The sequence below is a fragment of the Antedon bifida genome, chromosome 5, assembly GCF_963402885.1.
Source record: "Antedon bifida chromosome 5, ecAntBifi1.1, whole genome shotgun sequence".
Taxonomy (NCBI): Eukaryota; Metazoa; Echinodermata; class Crinoidea; order Comatulida; family Antedonidae; genus Antedon; species Antedon bifida.
The window spans coordinates 27,021,975-27,048,006 of record NC_136230.1 but is presented as its reverse complement, the minus strand read 5'-3'; the positions used below and the strand labels follow the sequence as shown (position 1 = coordinate 27,048,006).

General features: G+C 33.4%; 2 protein-coding genes across 6 annotated transcripts in view; both read left to right on the top strand.

Moving 5' to 3' along the window:
• Nucleotides 1–283: 283 nt before the first annotated feature.
• LOC144841900 (SLAIN motif-containing protein 2-like) lies at nt 284–15,815 on the top strand. 4 transcript variants are annotated; one of them, XM_078698187.1, is made up of 9 exons: nt 284–731; nt 5,429–5,577; nt 6,209–6,277; nt 6,459–6,653; nt 7,182–7,391; nt 10,182–10,283; nt 11,625–11,726; nt 13,393–13,723; nt 14,019–15,815. In XM_078698187.1, the coding sequence occupies exons 1-9, from the start codon at nt 397–399 to the stop codon at nt 14,083–14,085; spliced, it is 1,560 nt and encodes a 519-aa protein (XP_078554313.1). In that variant the 5' UTR covers nt 284–396; the 3' UTR covers nt 14,086–15,815. The 4 variants fall into 4 exon arrangements, with proteins under 4 accessions (XP_078554313.1, XP_078554316.1, XP_078554315.1 ...); XM_078698190.1 differs by lacking the exon at nt 10,182–10,283; XM_078698189.1 differs by lacking the exon at nt 11,625–11,726.
• A 4,046-nt stretch (nt 15,816–19,861) lies between these two features.
• The window catches only part of LOC144842759 (transcription initiation factor TFIID subunit 1-like), a 31,489-nt gene continuing 25,318 nt past the window's right edge, over nt 19,862–26,032 (top strand). The window contains exons 1-13 of one of the 2 annotated variants that reach the window (XM_078699281.1): nt 19,862–19,891; nt 20,380–20,551; nt 20,751–20,877; nt 21,135–21,242; nt 21,573–22,012; nt 22,514–22,708; nt 22,927–23,106; nt 23,413–23,647; nt 24,042–24,164; nt 24,459–24,565; nt 24,740–24,925; nt 25,297–25,416; nt 25,538–25,711. In XM_078699281.1, coding sequence (XP_078555407.1) covers nt 20,423–20,551; nt 20,751–20,877; nt 21,135–21,242; nt 21,573–22,012; nt 22,514–22,708; nt 22,927–23,106; nt 23,413–23,647; nt 24,042–24,164; nt 24,459–24,565; nt 24,740–24,925; nt 25,297–25,416; nt 25,538–25,711 — 2,124 coding nt within the window. In that variant the 5' untranslated portion in view covers nt 19,862–19,891; nt 20,380–20,422. The remainder of the gene's footprint in view (nt 19,892–20,379; nt 20,552–20,750; nt 20,878–21,134; nt 21,243–21,572; nt 22,013–22,513; nt 22,709–22,926; nt 23,107–23,412; nt 23,648–24,041; nt 24,165–24,458; nt 24,566–24,739; nt 24,926–25,296; nt 25,417–25,537; nt 25,712–26,032) is intronic. The other variant, XM_078699280.1, reaches the window with a different exon arrangement.

The following is a 26,032-nucleotide window of genomic DNA, read 5'->3' as shown; positions in this document are numbered from 1 at the left end:
CAAACGTTCTACATTTATGTATTTTGAACCTATTATGTTAATAAAGTTCCAAAGAAATGTAGATTTGAATTAGGACCTGTCTTGTATTTTTTTTTCAAACTGAGCGTTGGCATTACTTGTTCGGAGTTTTTAAAAAAGTTTATTAAATCTAAAACAGAGTCTTTTATTATGGCTCTGATCTAAACAATAAATAGCGCCCTCATTGTCTTGGTCGCTTGCAAAAAAATATTTTTCAGAAAGTTAAAACAGCGCCCTCATTTTATGTTTATACCAATGGCGGAGTTCGAGAAGGCGGATCAGAGAAAAGAGCGAGTCAGAAAAATGACAACATAACAAATTTATGGAAGTACAACTAGCTCTTAAAAGAGCGACACTATCATTTATTTGAACCAGAAAATGGGGGCTAATGTTGACCCTGAAATCGAAGTCAAGAAACTTCAGGATCTTGTAAAAAAACTCGAAAAGCAGAACGAATTGTTGAGGAGTAAAGCAAACTCTATCGTGACCCCCGAACTTGGCCGGGGGAAAAACGGTTCCTCCTCGCTGATCAACGATGCGGATACAAATGCACATGTAGGCCTAGGCCTAAACAATTCTTCTCCTGTAGGGGGATCGCCTGTACATTCATCTAATAGTAATGGAAAGGTAGATTTAAATTCATCTTTGGACAGTGTCAAGACTATAGACTTTCATTTACACCCTATTGATTGTGAAGAAGATGAAGATAGTTGGTAAGTTTTTATTGAATTGCATTTTATTTTAGATTAGGCCTAGGGCCTAGGCCTATTTATTAATATTATATAAAAAAGGCTATGACAGGCCTACTACTCTCTCTAGGAAAACTATACTTCATCTTTACAGGGTCCGATTACAACCTAGCTAATTAAGGGCCACAATGTCAATGTTTTTGTACTATTCTATACCATACCAGCCCAATCAACACCGTCTCATATTGGCCCTGGGCCGGCATTCAAGCAGTACAGTAGTACTTTTACTAGCCTAGTAAGTAGAGTTGAGGTGAGGCAAACTAGTTAGTTTAACCAGTATATATATGTAAGAATAGCCTTGGGACAAACTCCATTTATGATTAACTTTTTTGGCAAGGCACGCTAAACAAGTTGATTAGTTTATTCATCATAGCTTTTAGTATTATTGCAATTAAGTCTTAAAATTGTTCTCAATACTTGAAAGTTGTTAGCTGGTTACCATTATATAAAGCAAATGTCACTGCTTGAAAGGACTGTATCATAATATTTTGTTGACTTACCTACAGTATGATTACGTATAAAAAATTAAATAATAACATTAATTGAAATTAAATAATAATAATAAAAAGAGTAATATAATACTTATGACTATACTGTACATACAGTACAACATACTAGTTCAAATCACTAATATATTCATTGAAATAAATGTAAAAAGATTATCAGGGATACAGTAACACTCCTATGCATGTTTGGTACAGTAGACCTGCCCCTACCACCCTTTTTAATTGTTGGAAGAGAGTACCCTTATTTGCACCTGTCCGGCCCCTCCCAACATTCTGGATCCGCCCCTTTTTAATATGCCCAGGTTTCATAGTTTTATCACAGTTACTTTTACTGTAGCATTTGTTTTGGGATCTACAGTAATTCAACCACAGTTGAAACAGTCTTTAATTGAATAGTTATAAAGCACTAACAAACTTTATGTAACAAAAAAATGTGATGTGCCTATATGAACATGATGATGTCATATCACTACCATATTTGGTTATATCACTACCATATTTGGGCACATCACACTTTTTTTATATGTTTTCAAACACACTAGTTTGATAGTGTAGACATAGTTTAATAACATTATAACATCTAATATTTAAAATACTGAAATATGTCAAGCTGTTTTGATATTTAAATGACTGCCATAATTAAATTGGAAATTATGCCAATTGACATATTTGTCATTAATTGTATCCCTTGCCAGCACATGTGTTGTCCAGTATTCTATGTGGATTAGTACATAATTGGTTTTCCTCTGTTATGTCAACATTAGATAAATACTGGTAGGTTTTCTGTTTATGCCTAATTCAAAACCCCTATAGCCTAACTTGAATCTAATTTGATAATTTATGAATTTTAAATACTTCTTATAATTTATGAAAACCATTTTTTTTTTATGCGATGCACCTGTGACGTCACAGCAATTTACGGCGACGGCTGTACGGCGAGCTCGTGCGGCGATATCCCTAATCTCGCGAAATCATATGTACATCCCTAATACATTGTAAAAATATGATCCTCGGTCAATTTGTCCTTTAATTGTAGAAGAACCTCTATGAGGGACATCACCTCTAATGAGGGGACATTTTCCTGTGAAACTAACAAGAGCAATGTTTTAACACAATAGCCAATCTCTTCAGGAGATACAGTACCCCTAGTATTAAAGGGACACTTTGTTTGGTCCTCTTAACAGGGTTCTACAGTATCTCATTGATTCTGTCACAGTGTCATTAAAAATATTTTAATTGACATTTTAATTATACAGTATTGTTGATATTTATTAAATAACTTAAAACAAAAATAGACATAGTTTTTATGCAATTTTGTTTTCAGGAATGTTGTAGGCCTACACATGTATTTTATCCATTTTTGTACCCAAGGAGATTTCTTTTGTTTAGCATCAGCTGTTACCCCTGGAAACCCAATCAAGCCTAGCTTCTGTATTGTTCTCTTCTAATGCTTTAGGTAACACAGGTTTAATATCTGTGTGTTGGCCCATCATTTATAACTATAAACAATTGATTGAATCGCAGGAATTTTATTTTATGAATGTGTGTGAATACTAATATTTCTATAGAAACAATTAAAAAAAATTTAGAATCAGATATTGTTTCGCATGTTTTTGTTTTTACAATTTCTATTAAAATCCAGTAAATGGTATTTATAGTAATTTTTCATTTGATGATAATGATATTGTATTGTCCTAATATCCAAGAAAACCACCTTGCAACTCTGGTTGTCGACATCTCAGTGTAGTGTCGATTTTGTGTACAGTGTAGAACACCTTGTTTAGGACACCCTTATTCAGGGAACACCCCTGTTAATTAAAGGAACACTTAATCGATGAACCAAAAGGCAGTATGTTCTAACGCTACGTTCAACCAATTGATTGGACACCCAGTGCTGTTAAAGTGGACACTTTTGACTGGTCTCACGTTGTCCCCTTAATAGGAGTTTTACTGACTGTTTGTGCCTTGTTTACACAATGCAGTTCCTATCATTAACAATGGTTGTTGAGAATAAGAATAATAACAAGCTGTACATGGTAACGATACTGTACATCTATTGTATTTATTATCGTTTTATATAACAACAGTTCGGGGAATCATTGCCTGAACATACAGTATTACTGTATGTCAGTACTGTGCATGCTGGCTGGTAGTTTACAACCACTTACAGTAAGCCTTGTCTACTGTACACTATCAAACTTTATGTGACAAAAAAATGTGATGTGCCCATATAATAATGATGTCATATCACTACCATATTTTGGAATATCACTACCATATTTGGACACATCACACTTTTTTTGTCAAACTCTTTTGATAGTGTAGACAGAGCTTTAGAGTACATGCAAAAGAATTTTGATCAAGCACTGATCGTATATAAATGGCAAAATTCCCAATTTGTACATACTAATTTGAGCAATAAGTGGGGTAGACTGAACTTGGCACCACAACCACAAAGTTGATGACATCAATGATGCAACTGGATTGATTAATACGAACAGGACGACGCTATCGTTTCTACCACATAGATTTCAAACAATAACCGCTTCCTGTAAAATCTTGGATTCACTTTCATGATCGGTTACATTTTGTTTCACGCTTCATTAAACATTGACGACAATCTTTGCACTAGTGATTATTCAACTGACCCGATGAATTCTCACCTCACCCGTGCGTGTTTGACGGCTTAACCCATTGGCTGATTTGGTCACTGCATTTTTTGAATCTCAAATTGACTTGGGCCAATTTGACATTTTAAATTGTTGATTTCCTGTGATAAGTTCTAAGAATTTGACACCCTTTGAAACAACAACTTTAAATTTTGTAAACGCAACAAGTTAGATTCATTTGAAGTGATAATATTTTGTTTCGATTTGAAACTTTCCCGATGCCTGTTACCAAGACAGACCACACAATTTGCACATGTAATGGTCAATGCTGTAACAATTTGACCAACACAGAGGAACTGACCTGGATCGTTCGAGGTGAACTGGCAAAAATATTTGATTCGGATGCCGAGAAGATGGACAATCTTCTGGTCAAACTGATGACCGTGATGACAAAATTTATCCAGGATGATTTTTCAGGACTTTTTCAGTCTGCTATTCAGTGTATCGTTAACGAATGCGTTAAATCCGAAGTTGAGGAGATTAGGAAGAAGATTCGCAAGCTAGAACGACGAACGAGTGATATTAAGCTAGGCATGAACGATATGGGACATTTAAAATGGGCCAATGGCACGTCAGCACTTAAGGCTATTGATGAGGCACATCTGGAGTTGACTGGCCTAGCAGAAACTACAATAAGGTTGTAGAAATGATTATATAACACATTTTTAGGATTATTTAAGACATGATAGGTTATTTACACTAACCAGTAGGCATGAATGATCGCACATTCAAAATGCTTGGAATAGAACATCATGATGAGGATTGAGAGTTTACTGGTCTGCAGGTACTGTAGCAAAACTACAGGACTTCAATTTGTACAGTAAGGCTTATCCAGATACGATTGCTTAAATTAAATCTATTCGTCTATACAGGCTTTTTATTTATTTATTCATCTTAATGTAATTATTTCACAATCCCCTTGAGGTTTCCTGGTAGTCTCTTTCATTTTAAATTTGTTTTACTCTTTTTTTGTTAAGTGTATTGTTTTTTTATGAGATGAATAAAAGAGATTGATTGATAGATTTACACTGTCGTAGTGCGTGAATGATAGGACATTCAAAATGCTCTAGCATCAGCTGATCATAGCTACTGTTGATGAGCCACATATGGAGTTATTGGCCTAGCAAAAACTACTGTACTTTATCATGGGACAGTTTGCAATTACATGCTTCCAATCATCCTGTGCGACATACCTTTTATTCAATCTTCTTTTTACAATGTATTGAGCAGTATTGTACTGTAGATAAAATTTTTAAATCAGTTTTAGTATTAAAACAAATTTAAAGATTAAATCAGTTGATCTTTGTATGTGTGCTACATTATAACTTGTATAAATTTCCACTGCTTTGGGTGATTGGCCAAAATTTTGTTTAAATATTTTTCATAAAATTTAGGAAAAACAATGTAATTACCTTATGAAAAGAGAGTGAGATTTCAGAGAAATGATATTACTTAATAATTGATTTTTTTTTTTCAAATTTTGTAGGTTATATATGTCTCCTGTGAAGGTACCGACACCTGAACAGCGACTACTAAGTCCTGAAAAATGGGTTCGCAAGGATTTTGATAATCCAAGTAGAGAAATGGAATCGGCCAAGAAATCCTTACAAGCAAAGTTAGATGAAGTCTCTAGAGGTATATAAATCTGTTTTCTTCAGTAAAGCGTGGTTCCCACTAGAGACGCAACACGGCGACGTATTGACGCAAAGTGCTGTATTGCGCAATCACAAGTGGGTACCGACGACGCATCAGTGCTGAAAACATCGCAGGTTTTATTTTACGCAGGAGGGGGCAAATACAATTATCGGAAGGGCATTTTCTTTCGTTGCGTAGATTGCGTTACGTTGCATCGCTAGTTGGAACCCAGCTTAAACAAAGCACACAAAAATAAGTGAAATACAGTACTTGGCAAAATGCAAATAATTAAGATAATTAATTAATTAACAATAACTATTTGATTTGCCTGAAAATCAATTATCATGGGATGTTAGTAATATAACTGTACAACTACTATTGATGAAAAAAAGAAACGACACTAAAGCTCTGTCTAAACTATCAAACTAGTTTGACAAAAAAAGTGTGATGTGCCTAAATATGGTAGTGATCTGCCCAAATATGGTAGTGATATGACATCATCATGTCCATATATGGGCATATCACATTTTTTTTGTCACATAAAATTTGAGCTTAAGTCTCATTTGAGGCGTTGACCGTCGGACAACTCTTTGTTAATTATCATTGATAAATGTATTTTTCTTTTTTACAGCTAAAAGGAACAGTTTTGGTAGGCCGTCCGCTCTAAGAAGAAATTCAAATGGATTAGATTTAGACAATTGTATGTATGCCATTTAAGTTCACACATTTTACACCTGAAACCCTCCCCCCATATCCAGAATATACCACTGTGTGCTTTTTCTTTTCTTTTTGTTGAAATTGCATTTTATTAAAGTGTACATAGTTTTTACACTGAAAGAATTCATATTTGTTTGATTGAAAAACTAATACCTTTTTGACAGGTAATTCGGCAAATTCTGAGCAGTCATCAACGGGAAACTCTCCCCCCTTGTCCCCTCCTAGTACGTCAGCAAATACCACACCAAGAAGACGAAGTGAAGATCGTAGGATGGAAGAAAGGAGGAGAAGTGAGGATGGTCTGGCTAAGTTAGAAGATGTAACAGACGTACAAATATTGGCCAAAATGCAAGAAGATAGTAAGTTGTCAATGAGGTTAAAGTTCATTTTCTATGCATAGGTCGAAGTTCATCCACCAACTCGCCAATTACAGAATAGATAAACCAGGGAAGAATGTGATTTCACTCTTCCCTGGATAAACTAAGCTGAGGCTTAGAGAGTGGAGTAGTAATGGTTTTTACAACTCTAGTAGTTACTTGTAACTCTAATTTTCACCTTAATACAGTATGTCAAAGAAATCAAGATTTCGAGATATTGATATGCTTGACAAGTATAAACCACACTTATAAATAGTTGAAATAAAACAGGCTAACCACGCCCTTACCGCATTTCAGCCACACCTTAACCACACCCTTTTTTGGCACTAAAAACTGCTGTTTCATTTCCAACATAGACATTATGGTTTCAACCAATATCCTATGTTACATTATTTCTTTGCTAAAATAACGTATTCTTTGTTGTCCAATTCCAACTTTAGTGAAACACTGACCGCTATAATATTTCAACATTATTAAAGTTATTTGTATTTCATAATTTTATTCTATCAGGTTTACGAAAGGCAACGCAAAACTCTCCAGCCAACACACCAAGGCGTCCTACGTCAGTATCCCCTGCGTCATCGGAGAATTCACTCGTATCCTCACCACGTGCAAAGTCTGGTAGCGAAACGCAACTAAATAGGTCAGAATATGAAAACGATTCCGGAAAAGTTGTTTTACGGCGACGAGCTTCATTAGAAAAAGTCCGAAAATGCGATGGTTTGTATCTTTTAATATGTTTTATTTTAAGAACCATAAATTTATTCATTTATTATAAATTAATTATTTTGTTGGTTCGCAAAATTGTCTCTGGTATTACAGTAATATTTATTTTATCTGTATCTTTGTATGGTGTTTTTTACCGTCTTTAGTTTTTCAATAACAGGTGGTGTAATAGCAGCTTATAGCAAAGTCCTGTTGCTTTGGTTACACCTAGTTTTGTAGCTAGATTTTCTGTATTATAACACAAGTTATATTTTGTTCAACAGGTGGAGGATTAACATATAATGGCAAAGCTTTATTTTACTTGGCCACTCTGTATGTATAATAATGCAATGTACTTTATATTTGAGTATAGTTCACTTTTGCAACAGGTGGAGTGTTACTAGACAATAGCAGAGCCAGGTTTAATGTTAAAAGTTCAAAACAAGGAATTGTTTGCCAGGAAATCAGTGATTTCTTTCAATTATTGTTTTGTTATGTCAAATAGAAAGTCTTGATGTATTTGGTTTTTTTATGGCAATTAGTGAAAAGGGAACTATTTGTCATAGGTATAATAATAACTTTATTTGTTGGGCTTATTTTTGAAGTAGTATAAATTATTTCTTCATCTCACTTGATACATTTTTGAAACCCTGAATTTATATATTTATACTAACATCAATCTGCCCAATTAAGGTTCTGTTCAGACCTACTGTACAGAGGTATGCTTTCATATCGTAGCAGATGTTCACACCATTCTATGACAAGTCTGACCACTCTGCTGTTACGATGCTAATTATAATGTGGCCTTGCTTTATTATACGAAAGCCTAACCCCATAGATCTGAAAATATCTTATTAAATTGTACAATTTATCACTGACAATGTAAATTTACCCCTGATAAAGCCTTGTCTACACTATCAAACTTTATGTGACAAAAAGATTTAATGTGCCCATATATGGACATGATGTCATATCACTACCATATTTGGGCATATCACTACCACATTTGGGTATATCACTACCATATTTAAAAATATCAACTAGTTTGATAGTGTAGACAGAGCTTAAGAAAGACTTCTCCCACTTGTCAGACACGAGTGTGTGTTTTGTTTTTTAAATAATCAATTACTGTATTTAGTACTCGTTTATGTGTGTATTATTTTCACACTTATTACACAACTTGTCTGGTAATTATCTGGCCTTTGTAGCGGACAAATTACCAATTTACGTTAATTATGATCGTGTTTGATAAAGCGATATTTAATGGCTCATGCGAATCTGTAATTATACGATTCATTGAAACTCCCAAGGCTAACATTGTTGAAGTATTATTATGGAAATGGATTTAAATTTTTATTTGCTAAAGTTCAAAATTAATAATTTTATTTTAACTGTAAATTTGGCCTTGTAATTTTTTATTTGTTCAAGTTTGAAATTTTATTTTAATTGTAGTGTAAAGCTATGTCTACACTATGAAACTTTATGTGACAAAAGAAATGTGATGTGCCCATATATGGACATGATGATGTCACATCACTACTATATTTGGGCATATCACGTACCAATATTTTTTAGCATATGACCACTGGTCATATTTTATAATTTTGGCCTTCTACCAAAAAAATATATTTAGTTTATTATTTGCTAAAGTTTGAAATTGTTCATTTTATTTTTACTTTTAATTCTGGCCTTGTACGAAGTACCTAGTATTTTCTATCACCCATTGCCAACTAAACATTTAGGAAATCATAATCACCCATACCTGTTACTAACTTGATACAGTTTTAAATAAACTAATTGTAAATTGAGAGATCATGGCAAAGAAAATAGTATTGTTTACTGAAATATAGTAGAACCCCTCCTTTGGGACACCCCTCTTTAGGGGACATCCTTATTAAGAGTACACCCTAATGAAGTGGACATTTTCATGTGACAGAACAAAAGGAAATGTATTGTTTATTTACTATGATCAACCACTAAGGGATACTTTGTTGGATCCACTCATGCAAGTCATTTTGAAAGCCCTTTATTTTTGTCGTCCTATTTCAAATAACACCTTTAATTTTCGCTATAAAATCTATATTTTAGCCCGTTTAATGTTCAATGTCATTTACTTTTACAGAAATGAACGGTTTTACACTCAATGAATTACAATAAATTTTCTAAAAAACAAAGTTCACGATAAAACACAGGATGTTACACTTCCAGTGGCATTAATAATCCTAATTATTTCCTTCATTTTAAAGAATTTCATTTCCTTATTTTTTTTTTAATCAGTGGTTAAGTTGTCTTCAGATTATTTATCATCTGACTTGACAGAAATTTTTTTTAACAATCAAACTGAATTTCCTTTAGTTGAAATTGTTTTTTTTATTTTTATTATTAGCATAGTAAGTTAAGAACAATTTTTTCAACCCAACATTGAGCACCCTTGGGCTGGCCAAACTATCCGGTTTGTGTTTTTAAGTATGGTAGACCTCCTATTAAGGGGACACCTTTGGGACCCAAAAATTGATTGATTTATTTTTCAACAATATTTTACGAGGGTGGTCCATCCAGCCGAAGCTGAACATTAGGGACCCTCACAAAAATACAATATGACAAGACATAAAAATATTTAAATTGTTCAAGTGAAAATTCCTCCAAGTGGCTTGATGTTTAATCAATTAACTGTACATAATTTATTTATCCCTTTTTTAAAGTAAACAGAATAACAGGTTCATTCAGTATTACGTTCTAACTCATTTAAATGTATGCATAATTCATAATCATGTAAATACCTCATCTGCATGTTTAACTATACAGGTGATGTTCGAAGGTATAGTTTCGGTTCTCGTGTTCAGAATTGCTCAGCTTTTGATAACGACGAAGGACTTAGCTTGTCCGACTTGCAAAAGCTTGCAATGGGTAAGTTTGGTCGTGCATGGTCGGTCATCGCTCGTTGCGCATTGATTGTTGATGGTTTTCACGCCAGATTGATTGACACGTCTTGATTTATTGTTTGTCGTTTTCATAGCATGGTTTGATGTGTTTTTGATATTTTTATTTTGTGCAAGTGCATCTTGTGTTAAGTGAGATTAGGGTAAGGTATTGGGGTGTAAGAGGGGGAGGGGAGGGACTAAATTTAATAATTTCCAATTATTTTATTAAAACTAATTTTTACTCATTTACAGACATTGATAAAACTTATGCATTCTTCTGTATATATCATTTCAAATAGTTTAAAATTTTACTTTTATATGAATATTGAATTTTTTTTTTTTAGAACATGTTTTTTAAAATGACAACTTCTTTTTGTTTTTATCACTGAGTCTTTTCAATTTGTGGTAGAATCGTTAGTGTTTGACATTAAATATTTTAATCACTTGAATAAGATCACCATGTTTACAGAATGATATATTTTACTCACAAAATATTCACATAATGATGATATTTAAATGATTAAATTTGTCGACATTTCTTTTCAATGCAGTGCAGTAATCTTCCTAGATTTATGTATGCTTGTGGCTACTCACACCCATTGCTTGGCTTCAGCATGGACTTGTTAAAATGCTTAATATAGTCAACTCTCCCAATACCGGACACCTTTTAGCTAGCTTAATATGTCTGATTTTCTTGAAAATCTAGTATTCGGAATGTGTTTTTAATGGTAAAAATGAATTTGGTACTGTTTGAGCCTCAAGAAAAGTCTGATTTTGGGAGAGTAGACTGTACTGTATATACGGTAACATCTCTCAAGTGCATGCCACATGCCTCTGTCTGAACAAATACATACAGTCCCTTCTTTGGGACACCCCTATTAAAGGCCAATTTACACAGACGAGCGATAACGGTAAGCAGAAAACCATATAGCTTGTCACACATAGAATGTGTATCTCAACCAATCTGCGTTTTGTGTAAATTGTCATAGAAATTACATAGATTCCATATTTTTGTTTTCTGCTTACTGTTACCGCTGGTCTGTGTAAATTGGCCTTTAGGGGAAATTTCCTGTGAATTGAACGAAGGCAGATATGTGGGTATGAGATAGAGCATTTGCATTGAGATGTTACTGTATTTATTGATTATTACACATACTAAAAAACAGAAATGATTTTTTATTCTTGATCTAAATGTAAACAAGTTTAATTATTGATGTTCTAAACTAATAATATACTCTTTTTCTGCAACAAATTTCAGCTCTCTTTTCAATTAATATTAAATTAATTTCTTTGTTTTTCTTTTCTGAATAATCTTGCCTTCTAACAGCATTTGCACCCGGATTAACAAGCGTGGCGGAGCATCCGCATCATAACACGATACCGGTTCACGAACCTGTATACGTGGACGACGATTTTGATGAGGAAGAAGGTAGAACATTATATATGAAATGTTTGGTGGCGGTGCTTTTGATTCGGTGTTTTGTTTTCTAATCTTGATTGACTCTTTAAACTCGTAGTTTAAATACAGTAGAACCTCTATTAAGGGGACACCTTCAGGACGTAACAAACTGTCCTCTTATAAGGGTGTCCCTTCAATAGGGATATCCCTTCAATAGGGGTATCCCTTCAATAGGGATGTCCCCTTAATAGAGGTGTCTCCTTAATAGGAGTGTTCTACTGTAAATATCAATTCTTTGAGAGTTTTTGTAGCAGTTCTATTTCGATAGATTTTTTATAGCGATAAAAAAAATCAACTATTTTATTATGGTATTGATACATTCAAGTTATATATGTACATATTAATTAATAAGATGGAAAAAGATAAACACACAAAACCACGTAGTGTTATTATATAGGGAACTGCTACAAAAAAATAAACAAAACAAAAAAGAATTTAGGCTTGCTTTATATTCACTTTGTGATTTTTGTACATGATAATGCTCTTCAACACTATCACATTTAAATATCAACAACAAAACTGCAAAGCCTATTTTGTTTAAGAGAAAACTGAACAATAGCAATTATATGTTTTTTCTGTTATTCAGTAAGATTGTGTTTGGGATGTACAGTATACTGTATACACCTTATCTCTTAAATAACACAGCTTTTTATGTGATAGTGTTTTTTGTCACTAACTCTCAATTTTCACATGATTTGATTGTATTGTAATTCCTTGTCGGTTATGTCAGTACCGTACTTTGTCCTCATTAAGGCCAACTCAGACAGTGTCATACGACGAGGCCCTACAAAAGATCTTGACTCGTTGGTGCTGTCTAAAGTTAAATTCCGACGAGACGAGGTAGCGTCGTGCGTAGTTTTTAAGTAGTCAATAGAACTTTATACAACTTTTTATTTTCTCCTGACGAGAATACGCATCGGGCCTTGCCGTACAACGCTGTCCGAGTTGGCCTTTTGGAAACTAAGAATAAGATAGTGCATGTTTTAATATAACTTATTTTATACGTTTCTAGGTTATTTCTCATTTTGAAAACAATTTTATTGTTATTGCCTTTATACTACTTCATTCAACTTTCTTGTTGTTACTGACTACTACTCAAAACTTTTAGATATAATAGATTTGATAAGACAAACGTTTTTAATACTGTACACTGCATGAATTAGTTTAATTAGGGCAATCTTTGAAATACTTAAAAGTGTTTCACTCCCCACAATATATTTTATATAAAACTTTTTATAAAATAAATGGCAAATGAAGTTATTTATTTGATTTTTTAAGGTTTATTTCCAACCTTTTACACATCTGTGCCCTGAAGTCCCTTGTGCTATTTGGCTAGTAGCCTATTAAGGGGACATCCTATTAAAGGGACACTTTGTTTGATCCTGAAAGTGTCCCCTTAGTAGGTGTTCTACTGTGTTACACATTGAATAACAATAGCACAAACACAGCATTCAAGCCAAACACGTATCAGTACAGATGCAGCACCTGGAATTTATGCAAATTTCAGTTTTGTATAATTTCAATTGTTCACAAAACATAATCACAGGAGCTTTATATGCAAATTAAAGATGAATTCTAGTAATAATATATTAAATAACATTAAATTAATCTTATATTATCGTTTATTTTTTGACAGGACGTAACGAAGGCCACGGCGGGAGTATGCCAAATTTAAACCGATCATTCAATTCATCGCCCTCTGGATCTCCACGTGCACATAACGGCCATGAAGGTCGATTAAAACAACCTGGAACGATACCAGTTAATAGGTCGATGACCCCACCTAAAGGCGGACTGAAGCCCCCGTCACCTTCAAAAGGACGATCGTTGTCGCCCCAAGGTAAGGGGATACCAATTCGGGCTATCGGAAGTGAAATGACAGCTTCTCGTGGTAGCGGGATACCAAAACCAAGACTTATGGGTAGTTCAACAATACCAAGAAGTAAAATAGCTACACCGAATAAAAGGTAATTAATTCAACTAGATTTGAACGCCACATGCACGTCATACGTTAGAATATTGCGCACAGAAAAACGATTATGCCATTGAAAAAATGTTAGTGTGCTCTCTATTTTGTGTGCCAGAATTAGAGATACGCTGCAAACAAAATTCGTGGAAAGAAAGAAGAATATTAAAAGATCCTGACAATAACAAGGGGTTATCCACTAAGTGGATAATATTTCTATGATAGCGTTTCTCAATGAAGATTTTAATAATAATAATTTTAATAAATTATATAATTTTATTAATTTTTCTTTTCAGGGCCATTCCTGCTTCCAGGAGTTATTACAAGACCAAAGATGAGAGCTGGAAGGACGGCTGTTTTTGAGATAAAAATAGATCTTTAAAAAAACTAAAATGATAAATGAAAGAAGTTCTGATAAATAATAGATAATCGACATTAAAATCTTAAGGACCACACCCCATTATTTCAGGATCGAAATTTTAAAAGTATTTTAATTCTTTTAAACTTTTAAAAACCGTGTTTAACGAGACATTGCAGAGTATTAATGTGGTATGATCAGGAAAAGTATTATTTTAAAAGATAAATCTGAAATTTTTTTTTCATTTATTTTTTTCTAGTGTAAAACCATGATCTTAAATATATATTAAAAAATTGGAAATTTTGCGCTAATAATTTTTAATAATAGTTTGATTGCCATTCGGCTATCAGGGAACTATGTTTAAAAGGCAATACTGTGGTTATTTAAAAGCAATACTTGTGAATCCGTATTTGTAATGGTATTTAAGCTTGGTTGGGGTGTTGGTTCAATTCCGACATTTATTCATTTTTTTGTTAAACAACATAGCACCGCTACAAAATATCCCTCTCTGCTGTAGTGCAGTAGAAGCCCTCCTTTGGGAGACCACTATCAAGGGAATACTTTTAGGAACACTTTGTTGAGTATACTTAGGTCCTGAAGGTGTCCCTTTAATAGGGGTATTGCTGTCTGATTCAGCATTCAGCTTAATAATGGTAAAAAGATATACATTTTTGCACACATGGCGTGTCATACGTACACTTGAGCTTTTGGACAAAAATCAAAACTTCTTTTAAAGGAATACTAACAACATAAACAGAAATAATAACTAAAGCTCTGTCTAGTACACTATCAAACTCTGTGTGACAAAAAATGTGATGTGCCCATATATGGACACGATGATGTCATATTACTACCATATTTGGGCACATCACACTTTTGTCAAACTAGTTTGATAGTGTAGACAGAGCTTTAAAAACTATGTTAATGTGAAGAAAAAACATTTTTACTAGAATTTTTAATGAAAGACTAAACATATTTATTAAGTAAAGTGAATAAGTTGTGTACTGTATCTCTATAATATAGGTAAAATAGTATCAGTAATGTTCTATAATATTTAATACCAAGTTGTGGATTAATTAACTAATAATTACAATATTAGAAATGTACATTTATATACTGTTGTACAATTTTATTTTCAGACTTTATTAACTGTAAGATATTTAATTTTTGGTTAGCTTGTAAAAAATAATATTTTTATATTTCTTGCAGATCAGTATGATAGTTCATTTTATAGTTCTTATTTTTTATTCAACTTAAAAGTATTGTAGCATATTTCTAAAGACACCAGTTGCACGTTTTGATAGTACTTTAATTAAGTTGTTGTTCTGAGTTAATTAAGTTTCTGTTTTAATTGTGCAATTTCAGGTTTATGTTATCTGTCTACCTGACCTTTTCATAGGTCAGAAGCCAATGGAGCGTAACACACATCTGTGCTCTTGTTTTGCTTAATTTATTCTGCTTGGCAAGCATGCTCTGACGGTTAGAAAGTGTGCTTGGCTACATCAACTGCGTAAAATGTCCAATTAAAATTTTCTTATTTTATAAAATAAAAGTAAGGAAAAGTTCAGATTACATTTGGAATAGGACTTTTCTGCCCTAAGTTTTTAATTCTTATAACAAAATAGCTCGGAATAAACTCGTTTCCATTTTGTCCGATGTGACGTTATAGTCGGTAATTTGTATATGCAAACATCGGATAAAAAAGTTTGCTTTTATTTTGCATTGGGCTTCCGTTGTAATGTGAAAAACAGTCTTTCTTAATCTTTATAGATTTGTTTGTATTGTGTAACAAACTTCTTGTGCAGCGCAGAATTTTAAAATATAAGACAGAAAGTCACCGCACGCCCCTCATAGTAAATTCGGTAAATTAAAAGTCTAAGAATTGGAAGATACTAATTTACGGTCGACCGTGCATATAGGAAACTTTACATTACAGGTACGGTTGACCGTGCATATAGGAAACTTTACATTACAGGCACGGTCGACCGTGCATATAGGAAACTTTACATTACATGCACAGTCTACCGTGCATATAGGAAACTTTACATTACAGGCACGGTCGACCGTGCATATAGGAAACTTTAAATTACACGCACGGCCGACCATGCGTATAGAAAACTTTAAATTACAGACACGGTTGACCGTGCATATAGAAAACTTTTAATTACAGGCACGGTCGACCGTGCATACAGAAAACGTTAAACTACGCGGGTGTGCCGATAGCCTCATCAATGTAAAAACTGTATGTAGATGTTTACATTATTTTATGCATAGTCCTACTAAAATCGAAGCGTTTTATGATACTGTGTTTTATATACTGTATTAGTAAAATATTGATAATTTGTTAGTATTGGATAGTAATTAATTGGAACTGTTTAAAATAATTAATTTCTTTTCACTATTTAAAAAAATATTGCTGATTATTGAAACAAAAACCGGTTTGTCTAACTGAGAACTATCTCCTATTTTGTTTTTTTCTTTACTTCTAGAAAATGAAAAAAGAAAAATGATTACCCTTAGGCCTACCCCAAGTTTACGTTTGTTTCAGAATTTTAGTTCGCACCACCTCAAATAAACCCGAGAAATCAGACCAAAGGCTCCCAAATACAAACTGCCTTGAATTTTGTTTTATTTTGTTTCTTATGTGGCCTTAATATTTCAGATGAAAGACTTTTAAAATTAACATTTTAAAATAATAATTGCATTTTCTTCTGTATTTAATAAACACTCGACTCGACTCTAAAGAAACAGCAATATATATGTTATTGTTTCCTGGTATCGTCGTATCTCGTAAATCCTACCTACTATAACATACACCGATATATTTATTAAACAACATGTGTAAACTTTGCAATGTTTTAGTTTATATATTGGCAGAATGTTATGTAAATAATATGGATAAATAATATTCAATTAATTTATATTCTCTTAATTAACTGTTAATAATATATGTTTTTTTTAAATTTTTGATATCTCACATCGTCAGTGATATAACGGCAAAAGTTTTGATTTTTTCCCATTTTTTTCTTTGTCTTAGCCGATTCGCTTATTGATTATCAAACATATTTATGTATGGTTTTACAGTAATTACGTTTTTAAAAAGATATAAATTATATTTTCTAAACAATCGTCTATTAATTTTTTTTTCCAAATTTGTTTTAATGTTGGAGGGAAGTAATACTTTTTAAATTGTTTTAATATTCATAAAGTTGTTTATTTTGTTATTTATTTTGTTGTTAACAGAATCATGTAGTCAAATTCTAAAATCATCTTTTGTTGTTTGTACCAAGTATACAGACCAAAAGTTAATTTATTTATGCAGTTATTTTGGAATAATTTTAATGTGAGTAAGGAAGTGTACAATTTCTTCCCTGATGCGAGTTTCTTTCTTTTTGACTATTCAAAGTATACTGTATTTAATTAAATTAAAATTAAATTTAAATTAAATTTTTTTTTACCGTGATGTGTGCGTTTTTTAACACAATGTTCAGAGGTGTCTAGAACGGTTAATTGTGTATTTATACTCCTTAGCTTGAATAAAATAACATGTTAATAACTTATATTTTATGAATTTACCATGTTGAGCGCGATTCTGTGGCAGTGTTTAAAATGAGGGAGCGCGCTTGTTAGATGACGTAATACACGTGCACTGTATGTATACTGGAATAAAGGTATATTAATAAAAAATGCAAGAAGCGCTTGTAAACTTGGTTGTTTTCTGTATTGTGTTTGTTAGTAGGAATCTACCGGTGTCAACAAACTGTACAGTTAGTGAAAGAAAACAATTCAAAAAATGACTTATTAAGAAAATTTACCAAAAAGGAAAAGGGTTACCCTAACCGATGTAGTAATGAAAACTTCGCAAATAGACCTAATGACGACTTAAAAAAAACGACGTAGTAAAGAAAGACTTTTCGGAAAAAACCCCGATTAGTAATGAACATTTTTTTTCGAAAATAAACCCAAATGGCATGTAAAGAAAACTAAAAAAAAAAACCCCAAACAAAACTCCAATGTCAGTAGACAAAACTCCCGAAAAAAAAACGGTTTAAAAAAGAACAAAAAAGAAAAGTTTCAGAAAAACCTATGTCGGCAAAAAAAAAACAACAAAAAACGGTTCTTTAAAAACGATCTCAGTAAAGAAAACTTTCCAAAACCAATTGTCTGGAGTAAAGAAAACTTTCCGAAAGAAGCCTGATGTCAGTAAAGAAAATAAATAGAAAGAAAACCGATGTCAGCAAAGCCACAATGCCAACAGTTTGTGAAAAACCAGAAGTGAACAAAGAAAACTTTGCGAAAAACCAGATGTCAGAAAAGAAAACTTTGCGAAAAACCAAATGTCATAAAGGAAAACTTTTACGAAAAACCCAACGTTGGCAAAGAAAGCTAACTACTGATGCCAGCATGACTTTGTCAATACGAAGCGTAGCTGGCTACCTATTTTGATTATTGTTTTGTTTTTTAAATGAGCCTTGTCTAAAATCTTTAGCCTTGACCGACTCCTGATGTATTTGATTTGTGTAGTAAATAACTCCACTCTCTCTCTGATTTATTGATATCTTTATCTACTGTTTTGTTGACAATCGTTCAAAGTTCAGATTTGTTTGGGACATTATATAGGCGTCCGTCCCCTGGAACATTTGACACAGGGCCTACACTATGGATGCACTCTGGATATGTTTAATTGTATTAGGAAGGTATTGTATACTAAAACATGTTTTATTTTTATTTATTTGTTTTACTACTATCTCGCTGCCTACAGAACAGCGGTAACGATTGGACCGCGGCAGTCTTTAATAGTGTTTATAATGGATATATAACACATATACCGTAGTCAAATGAATGTTAGAATGACATGCTTATGCTCACATGCCATCCGATTTTGTCTAAAGCTCTACACTATCAAACTGTTTGACAAAGAAAGCGTGATGTGCCCAAATATGGTAGTGATATACCTAAATATGGTAGTGATATGACATCATCATTTCCATGGACACATCACATTTTTTGTCACATAAAATTTGATAGTGTATATAGACAGAGCTTTACATCATTATCTTCGTATAATTATTCTGACTGATAATAATTGTTTTATTCTTTTCTCTTTATGTTTAGCATTACAGCAGCTACACTCATTCTGTTTGCCATTCGTGCTCTCCACGGTTACGTTCAGAAATCAAAGATAAACACTGCATCAAGTAAAATAGAAGTTTATAAATTGGAAGAAGTAGTCATAAATGAATGAACTTAACTTGTATCATTTCTTATAATTGTATTGGTCATGAATCCAATATTATCATGTTCGTTTGGTGGAGAAGCAGTGCAGTGTTTACCAATAAATGTTGGGAGTACAACGTTACTTATAAACCAATGAATTAACGCAAAGATAGTCTTACTATACTATACTATCTTTGCTCAACGTATCAAGCAGTTCGCTATCAATATGAACAACAGTTCAGTATGGACCGCCGCCGAGCAGGAAAATGGAATGCACACCACCGGTTTGCAGTCAGTCGATGACCAACACATAAACAGCATTCTAGGCATTTACAGTACTTATATTTAATGTAGTGTTGATATACTAATGTAAATACAAGAAGTGTATTGTTTTATTACGTGTTTTGATAATAAATGTAACAATGATTCAAAGTAACGCTGAAGTATTTTATAACATTTTTGTTTACTGCAAGTCAAGTATATTTTTGCAGAAATTGCCTTCCATATTCACATGTATACAGCGCCACCAATCAATTCAAGAAGAAAACAAGAAAAAGATGTAGGCCTAGCATGCAAAGTCTCTCTGAATAACTGGTAAAATAATGATCTAATATTAACAATCTTACTTTTGAAATGCTATAAATTAGTCTAATTGAGCTCTGGGATTACAATAAATCTAAAGCATAAAGAAAATGTGTAGACCTGACCTAGATAGAACTAAATAAAGACAATTCCAATCTCTAGCTAGGTCTCAAGAAGAAGGCGGCTCAAGCATGATGATGTCGCTCGACAGAAGAGTCGCTTGGTTGGTGAAAGCAGTTTACGATCTAGGCCTAGCCTAAAAGCATTTGGGCGCTAGCATTTGCACAGTATTTTCGGTGTTTGCATTAAGTCATTTTATTTGTTAATGTTAGAGTTGACATGTGTGTTAATTTGGAAAGTGACTTTCGTTGGCATAACTAAACAAGAATTAAAAAATAAAAGGAACTTTCAACTGTACTGTGTGCATAAATTAAATTTCCGTAGGCTAGGTGCTGGCTTGGTTGATTGTGCTCTCAATGTAATTGTTTCTATTGCTATAGATAAATAGCCTGCTCTGGTGTGGTTCCAAGGTACAGCTGCATCATGGACCGAGAGGCACGAGATGAAAGTTCGGGATCAGACGGTGAAGAGGAACCAAATGCTGCCCTCACTAGCTTTCTTTTTGGAAATATTGACAAAAAAGGACAGTTAGAATCGGATATTTTTGATCAGGTAATAAACAAACATAAAATATGAGTATTGACTCTTACAGTAGATCGAGATTTCAAGCAAACGTTTGTCTGACTGAAGAGTGCCAGTGCATTCTGGGACGAATTTAAACTTATTATGCAATTATGTAGAATCGGAAGTTATTTTATTCGTAAATTACATACAGTGATTGTGACGCATATTGTGATATGTTTTATTTCAGGAATCAGTACGACACATCGGAGCCCTTGGAAGTCTAAGTGGCTTAGGTACTCTAGCCCAGTCTATAACACGGACACAGCAGGAAGGATCAAATGTAGACGATGACTATGATGGAGATAAAGAAGATGGTATGCTTTTCAGAAATTATTTTACTGTCGAATGATTTTAAATTATGACAAATTTTTAAATAAAAACCTCATTTCAGTCATGGGTAGACTCATTTTGGAATCAGTTTGGTCTATTATTAGAATCACTTAATTCAGTAGTGATTATCTATATTTATTTTCATCTAACCCAGTGGTCTCTATTTGGAGGCATTGAATGGAGACTTCCTCTTTATATTATTCTGTAATCATATGATATGCATGTTGTTGTCTTGCTTCAGATGATGATAGTGTGGCAAGCAGTGCAGTGGACTATTCCGACATAACTGAAGTGGCCGATGATGAGACTCCTTATGTACACATGGGTACATACATCGCCCCAAAAAAAGGCAAGTACAGTATTTTAAAATATATTTAAACTCTAAGAGAGATAGTCAAATGGTCGAGCGGTTAAGGTAGTTTACCGTATTTAAAGAGCCAATAATATCGGTAGTGTTCAAAGCTGACTTGCTCCTAGTTCTAGTGTTGGTAGGTCCAGTGTACACATCTAGCTCATCTGCACTTTAAAGTACCTAGTACATCTTTCAAGACGAGTAGGGGGGCTACCCCGGTGTACTGTCAAACACAGCCACACGTCATAACTGGGTTCTCTGGGAGACCAGTCTTTGATTAAAGAAATTAATCATGAACCCTTGGCGCTAACAAGAATTACCTTTCAGATGATGATGATGACAACTATGATGAAGATGAGGAAGAAGATATTTCAAAAGACACCAATCTGATGCCACCACCCTCTCAACCGTCAGACATCAACAAGGAGTCCATGGAAGTGGATGTTGCAGAGCTTCAAGCAGAACTTGACAGCATCCGACATCCAATAGAGGAACCAGGAGGCAGTAAGACCTCTCCAGTTGACTTAGGATCAAGTATCATTTTACCATCAGTAGTTCCTGTTACAAAGAGTTCTGGCAGCGATTCTTCAAAAACCTCTGATCAAGACTTGAATGACGCTAATGGCAGTACTGGTGATGTAAAGACTGATGTTTCTGGCGTGGTGGATTCTAGTAAACTTGGAAAGAAAAAAGGTGATTCCAAGACAACTGTGAAACGTAAAATGCCACATGTTACTGAACTCTTCCCAGAATTCAAGCCTGGGAAGGTATGTTGATTTTATAACATTATTTGCTTTCATTTATTCATTCATTTATTTCATCCATATACAAAACATTCAAAACAAAAAACAAAAATTCACCAGGTAATGAACAATAGTATCTTCCACAAAAGCAACCTAATATATAAATTTGCACCAATTTGTTCATTTATCTATGGTTTTAATTAGACTAATACAATTGTCATGAATTATGTTATTAAAACTCTGAATGGAGTTCCTCCAATTTCCATAAAATGAGGGAACTTTAGTTGTAACAAACATCATGCGTAACCTCAACTTACCATACATTTTAAAAAAACGAGTCACTAGCCCAGAGGTGGCCTAGTTTAATTTAATCTGAAGGACATACATACTATTTAATGTAGGTCTCTTTTCATACTTAGAGGCTCAGAAGTGTTTCTTTAGTAATCATAAAGTATAATCCATATTTTTTTATAGTCTTTAATTTAAAATTTCTTTATAGCTAACCCTACTTTTATTTTTTATAAGGTTCTACGGTTCTACCGTTTATTTGAGACCAAAAACACAAATGCACTTCCACAGCTATGGCGAGGTGCCAAGAAAAGGCGAAAAAAGAAGCGTCCAGCAGAGGGTTCGGAGGTTTTGAGTCCGAATAAGAAAAGCGGTTTTGATTTTAACTATGCTCCAACACCGCCACCTGAACAATGCATGTCAGACGATGAGGTAACAATTTTGCTTTAAACTACAGATAACTTTCAAAATCAGAAACCAAAAAACGACTAACATTTTTTTTAGCCATTTGAACACTGGGTGTTTTTTTTTTTTGGTAAAGTGTACAGGGTCCCTATTAGTGGGAGTTTAGCCTTAAATGTTTGCATGTACTTAGATATGTCTACCATTATTATGAAATAAGTTTAAATGTCAACAATTATATTTGTTAGATAACTATGATGGCACCTGTTGAGACACATCGAGAAGATGCTGATTCTGACTCTGAGAATCAAAAAGAAAACCGTCCGAAGGTCGCGCCCTGGCGATACGGACCTGCCCAGTACTGGTATGACATGCTAGATGTGCCTGAAGATGGTGAGGGCTTTGATTATGGATTCAAGTTAAAATCTGTAAGTAAATCTTTGTCTACACTATCAAACTTTATGTGACAAAAAAATGTGCTGTGCCCATATATAGACATGATGTCATATCACTACCATAGTTGGTCATATTACTACCATATTTGGAGACATCACTACCATATTTGGTAGTTATTTTCATTGTAACTTACATATCATTTGTCACATCTGGTATTTTTTTGACTGGTTCGAATCATACATTTTGACATTATTGGTCATGGTTAACTGTTTGTTTTTATTTGATTTCATTATTTGACATTTATTTTTAAATCTAATTTACCTTTTTTTTTATAAAAGGAAAATAAAGAGAAGGAAGAGACCGATTCAGAACAACAGGAGAATTTAGTTGTGATCCCGGAGGCTGCACAAGAGTGTTTTGAAATGGTCAATCAACAACAATGGGAGAATGATATCATATGGAACGCTGATGATGTCAAAGACAAGGTGTTGAAAAACACACAGGCTGCAAACCAAGCAGGCTGGTTACCGACTCTTGCACACCGAACTGCATTTCAATACCACCAAGAAAAAGGTATTTTAAAACTATTTTAAGCCTATGATTCATATATCAAAAGTGGATTTAGGTATTCATGAAAATTCTTTCCTGCTTTCTTTACCATATCTTTCCACCTTTGGTTGTCTTCTTTCTCTTTTACCTTCAACTTCTAAATGCCAAGCTCTCTTTACTGGCTCATCTTCATCTTTCTTAGAATATGTCCCAACCATCTCATAATACACTACAGTTTTACTCAGACCTAGATGTTCCATGAGCTCTTTTGTGTTCCTCCTACTATCAAATAAAATCTATCCCCAGATATATTTTTTAATTTTGGAGACAAATATTTAATTACTGTTGTAAGAGGACCACGATTTTAAAGTTAATTTCACAGTATTAATTGGACATTTTGTTTTTTTTTTCAACTCAGGGGAGAAGCATATTAACCACTTGGAGTCGACTGCTTTTAATGTGCAAGGAGGTTTTGGTAACATGACTCCAACACCAATATCATCATCTAAAGGAAGCAAAAACTCGCAACAACATGACGCAGGTAAACAAATATTATTTTGATGTGCGTGTTTACATGTCAGTGTTTACAATTATTAATTATCCTTGTCCTTTTTTTAATAACAAAATAGAAAAATATAATATATTTAGTGGAGTGTCACAGCCACAGATAAATCCCATGTTAGATTGCCTTGATTGTAGCAGTCAGTTCCACACCCCTTAACAGTTACCACAGAAAATATGTACATAGCACCGGGTTCAAATCTTGGTTTAGACAGCTTTTTCTCATTCTCACAGACTCCTTATAAATTAATTGTATATTTTTATTTTGTTGCAGCTTCGGTCTCTAAGAGCATCACTCAAAATTGGAATTCAATATTTCCCATCGAGAATGAAAACCTTATTTATGGAAGATGGGAAGATGATATTATATGGGATCCGGAGGTTTGTTATTTTATTATTATTTAAATATTAATCAAATGCAAAAAAAAATGTTGCACATTTGGAATATTTAATTGGGGAACCATTACTCAATAAGAAAATAAAACTGCACTCAACCATACATTATAAATTATGAGTTATAAGTTCTATATAAACAATTTGTCTTTTATATTTCAGAATATGGACAAGATTCCGTATCCAAAGCCATTGTTGTTGGATCCGAATGACGAAAACATTCTATTGGGTATTCCCAAGGATAAGAACCCAAGTCAAACCCTTTCTCCTACTAAGGAAAAGAAGGAACCCAGACGGTCCCAGGTCTTGCTCAAGAAAGCCGGAGTCACCAGGGACGATGATGACGAGGTGTGTAAATGGGTCTCATTGGTGAAAATAGTCAGGGATTTCAATTTATTTTAACAATGGTTAATGGAATGGCCCTTTCTGCCAAAGCTGATCATTACGAATCCTCAGGAAAAATTAAAATTAAATGTTAAAAAAAAAATTTAATATTAAAAGAAAATTAAATACAGTATTAAAAAATATTAAATTTAAATATAAAAAAAAAAATTAAATATTAAAAAATAATTTATTTATTATTAGTACTTATATATCAATTATTTCGCCTTACCTAAATATTATTTTAAAATAACAGTCTATATAATAGAGGTTATCCACATAAGTATAAGTATTGTGCTGTTTAACTAGCTTAAAAATATTGTGTTTTTTTTATTAAGGATTTACCAATGGACGAGGATGAAGGAACAGATCCATACAACATCTCAAATGATGAATATTATTATCCTAAAAATATGGGAGAAAATAAATTAAGAGCAAGTATGGCCGGAAACCTACAGGTAGGCTAAGTTTGGACTAAAAAAAAATTGTTTTTAAAAGGCAGAATTTCTCTTATTATTATGATTCAAATATTTTATAATACAAATTTATTTTCTAATTGTTTTATCTTTTACAACAAAGCATTCAACTCCAGCAGTAGAACTGCGGCAGCCATTCTTCCCGACACATCTAGGACCGTTTAAACTGCGCCACTTTCATCGTCCTATCTTAAAGAAGTTTTCGCACGGTCCACTTGCAAATCCAGGTTCCCATGAAGTTTGGCCATTGGCCAGAAGAATTAAGCTGAAAGCCAAGGTACGTGGAGTAATAAGGAATTACAAGTTTACAAATTGCAAACATATTTATTGCTTTTTATTTATGAAATATAGTAGTTTAAAATATATAATTGGTGGTCCCTGTTCTCTAAGGCTTGTAAAAGGGACCACCAATAATAAACATTCAATAAAAAAAAATGTATATACACTACACCCTTTATAGGTGTGTCCCCCGAATAGAGTGTGTGTCCCCTGAATAGAGTTTGATCCCCTAATAGGTGTGTCCCCTGAATAGAGTTTGGTCCCCTAGTAGGTGTGTCCCCTGAATAAAATTTGATCCCCTTAATAGGTGTGTCCCCTG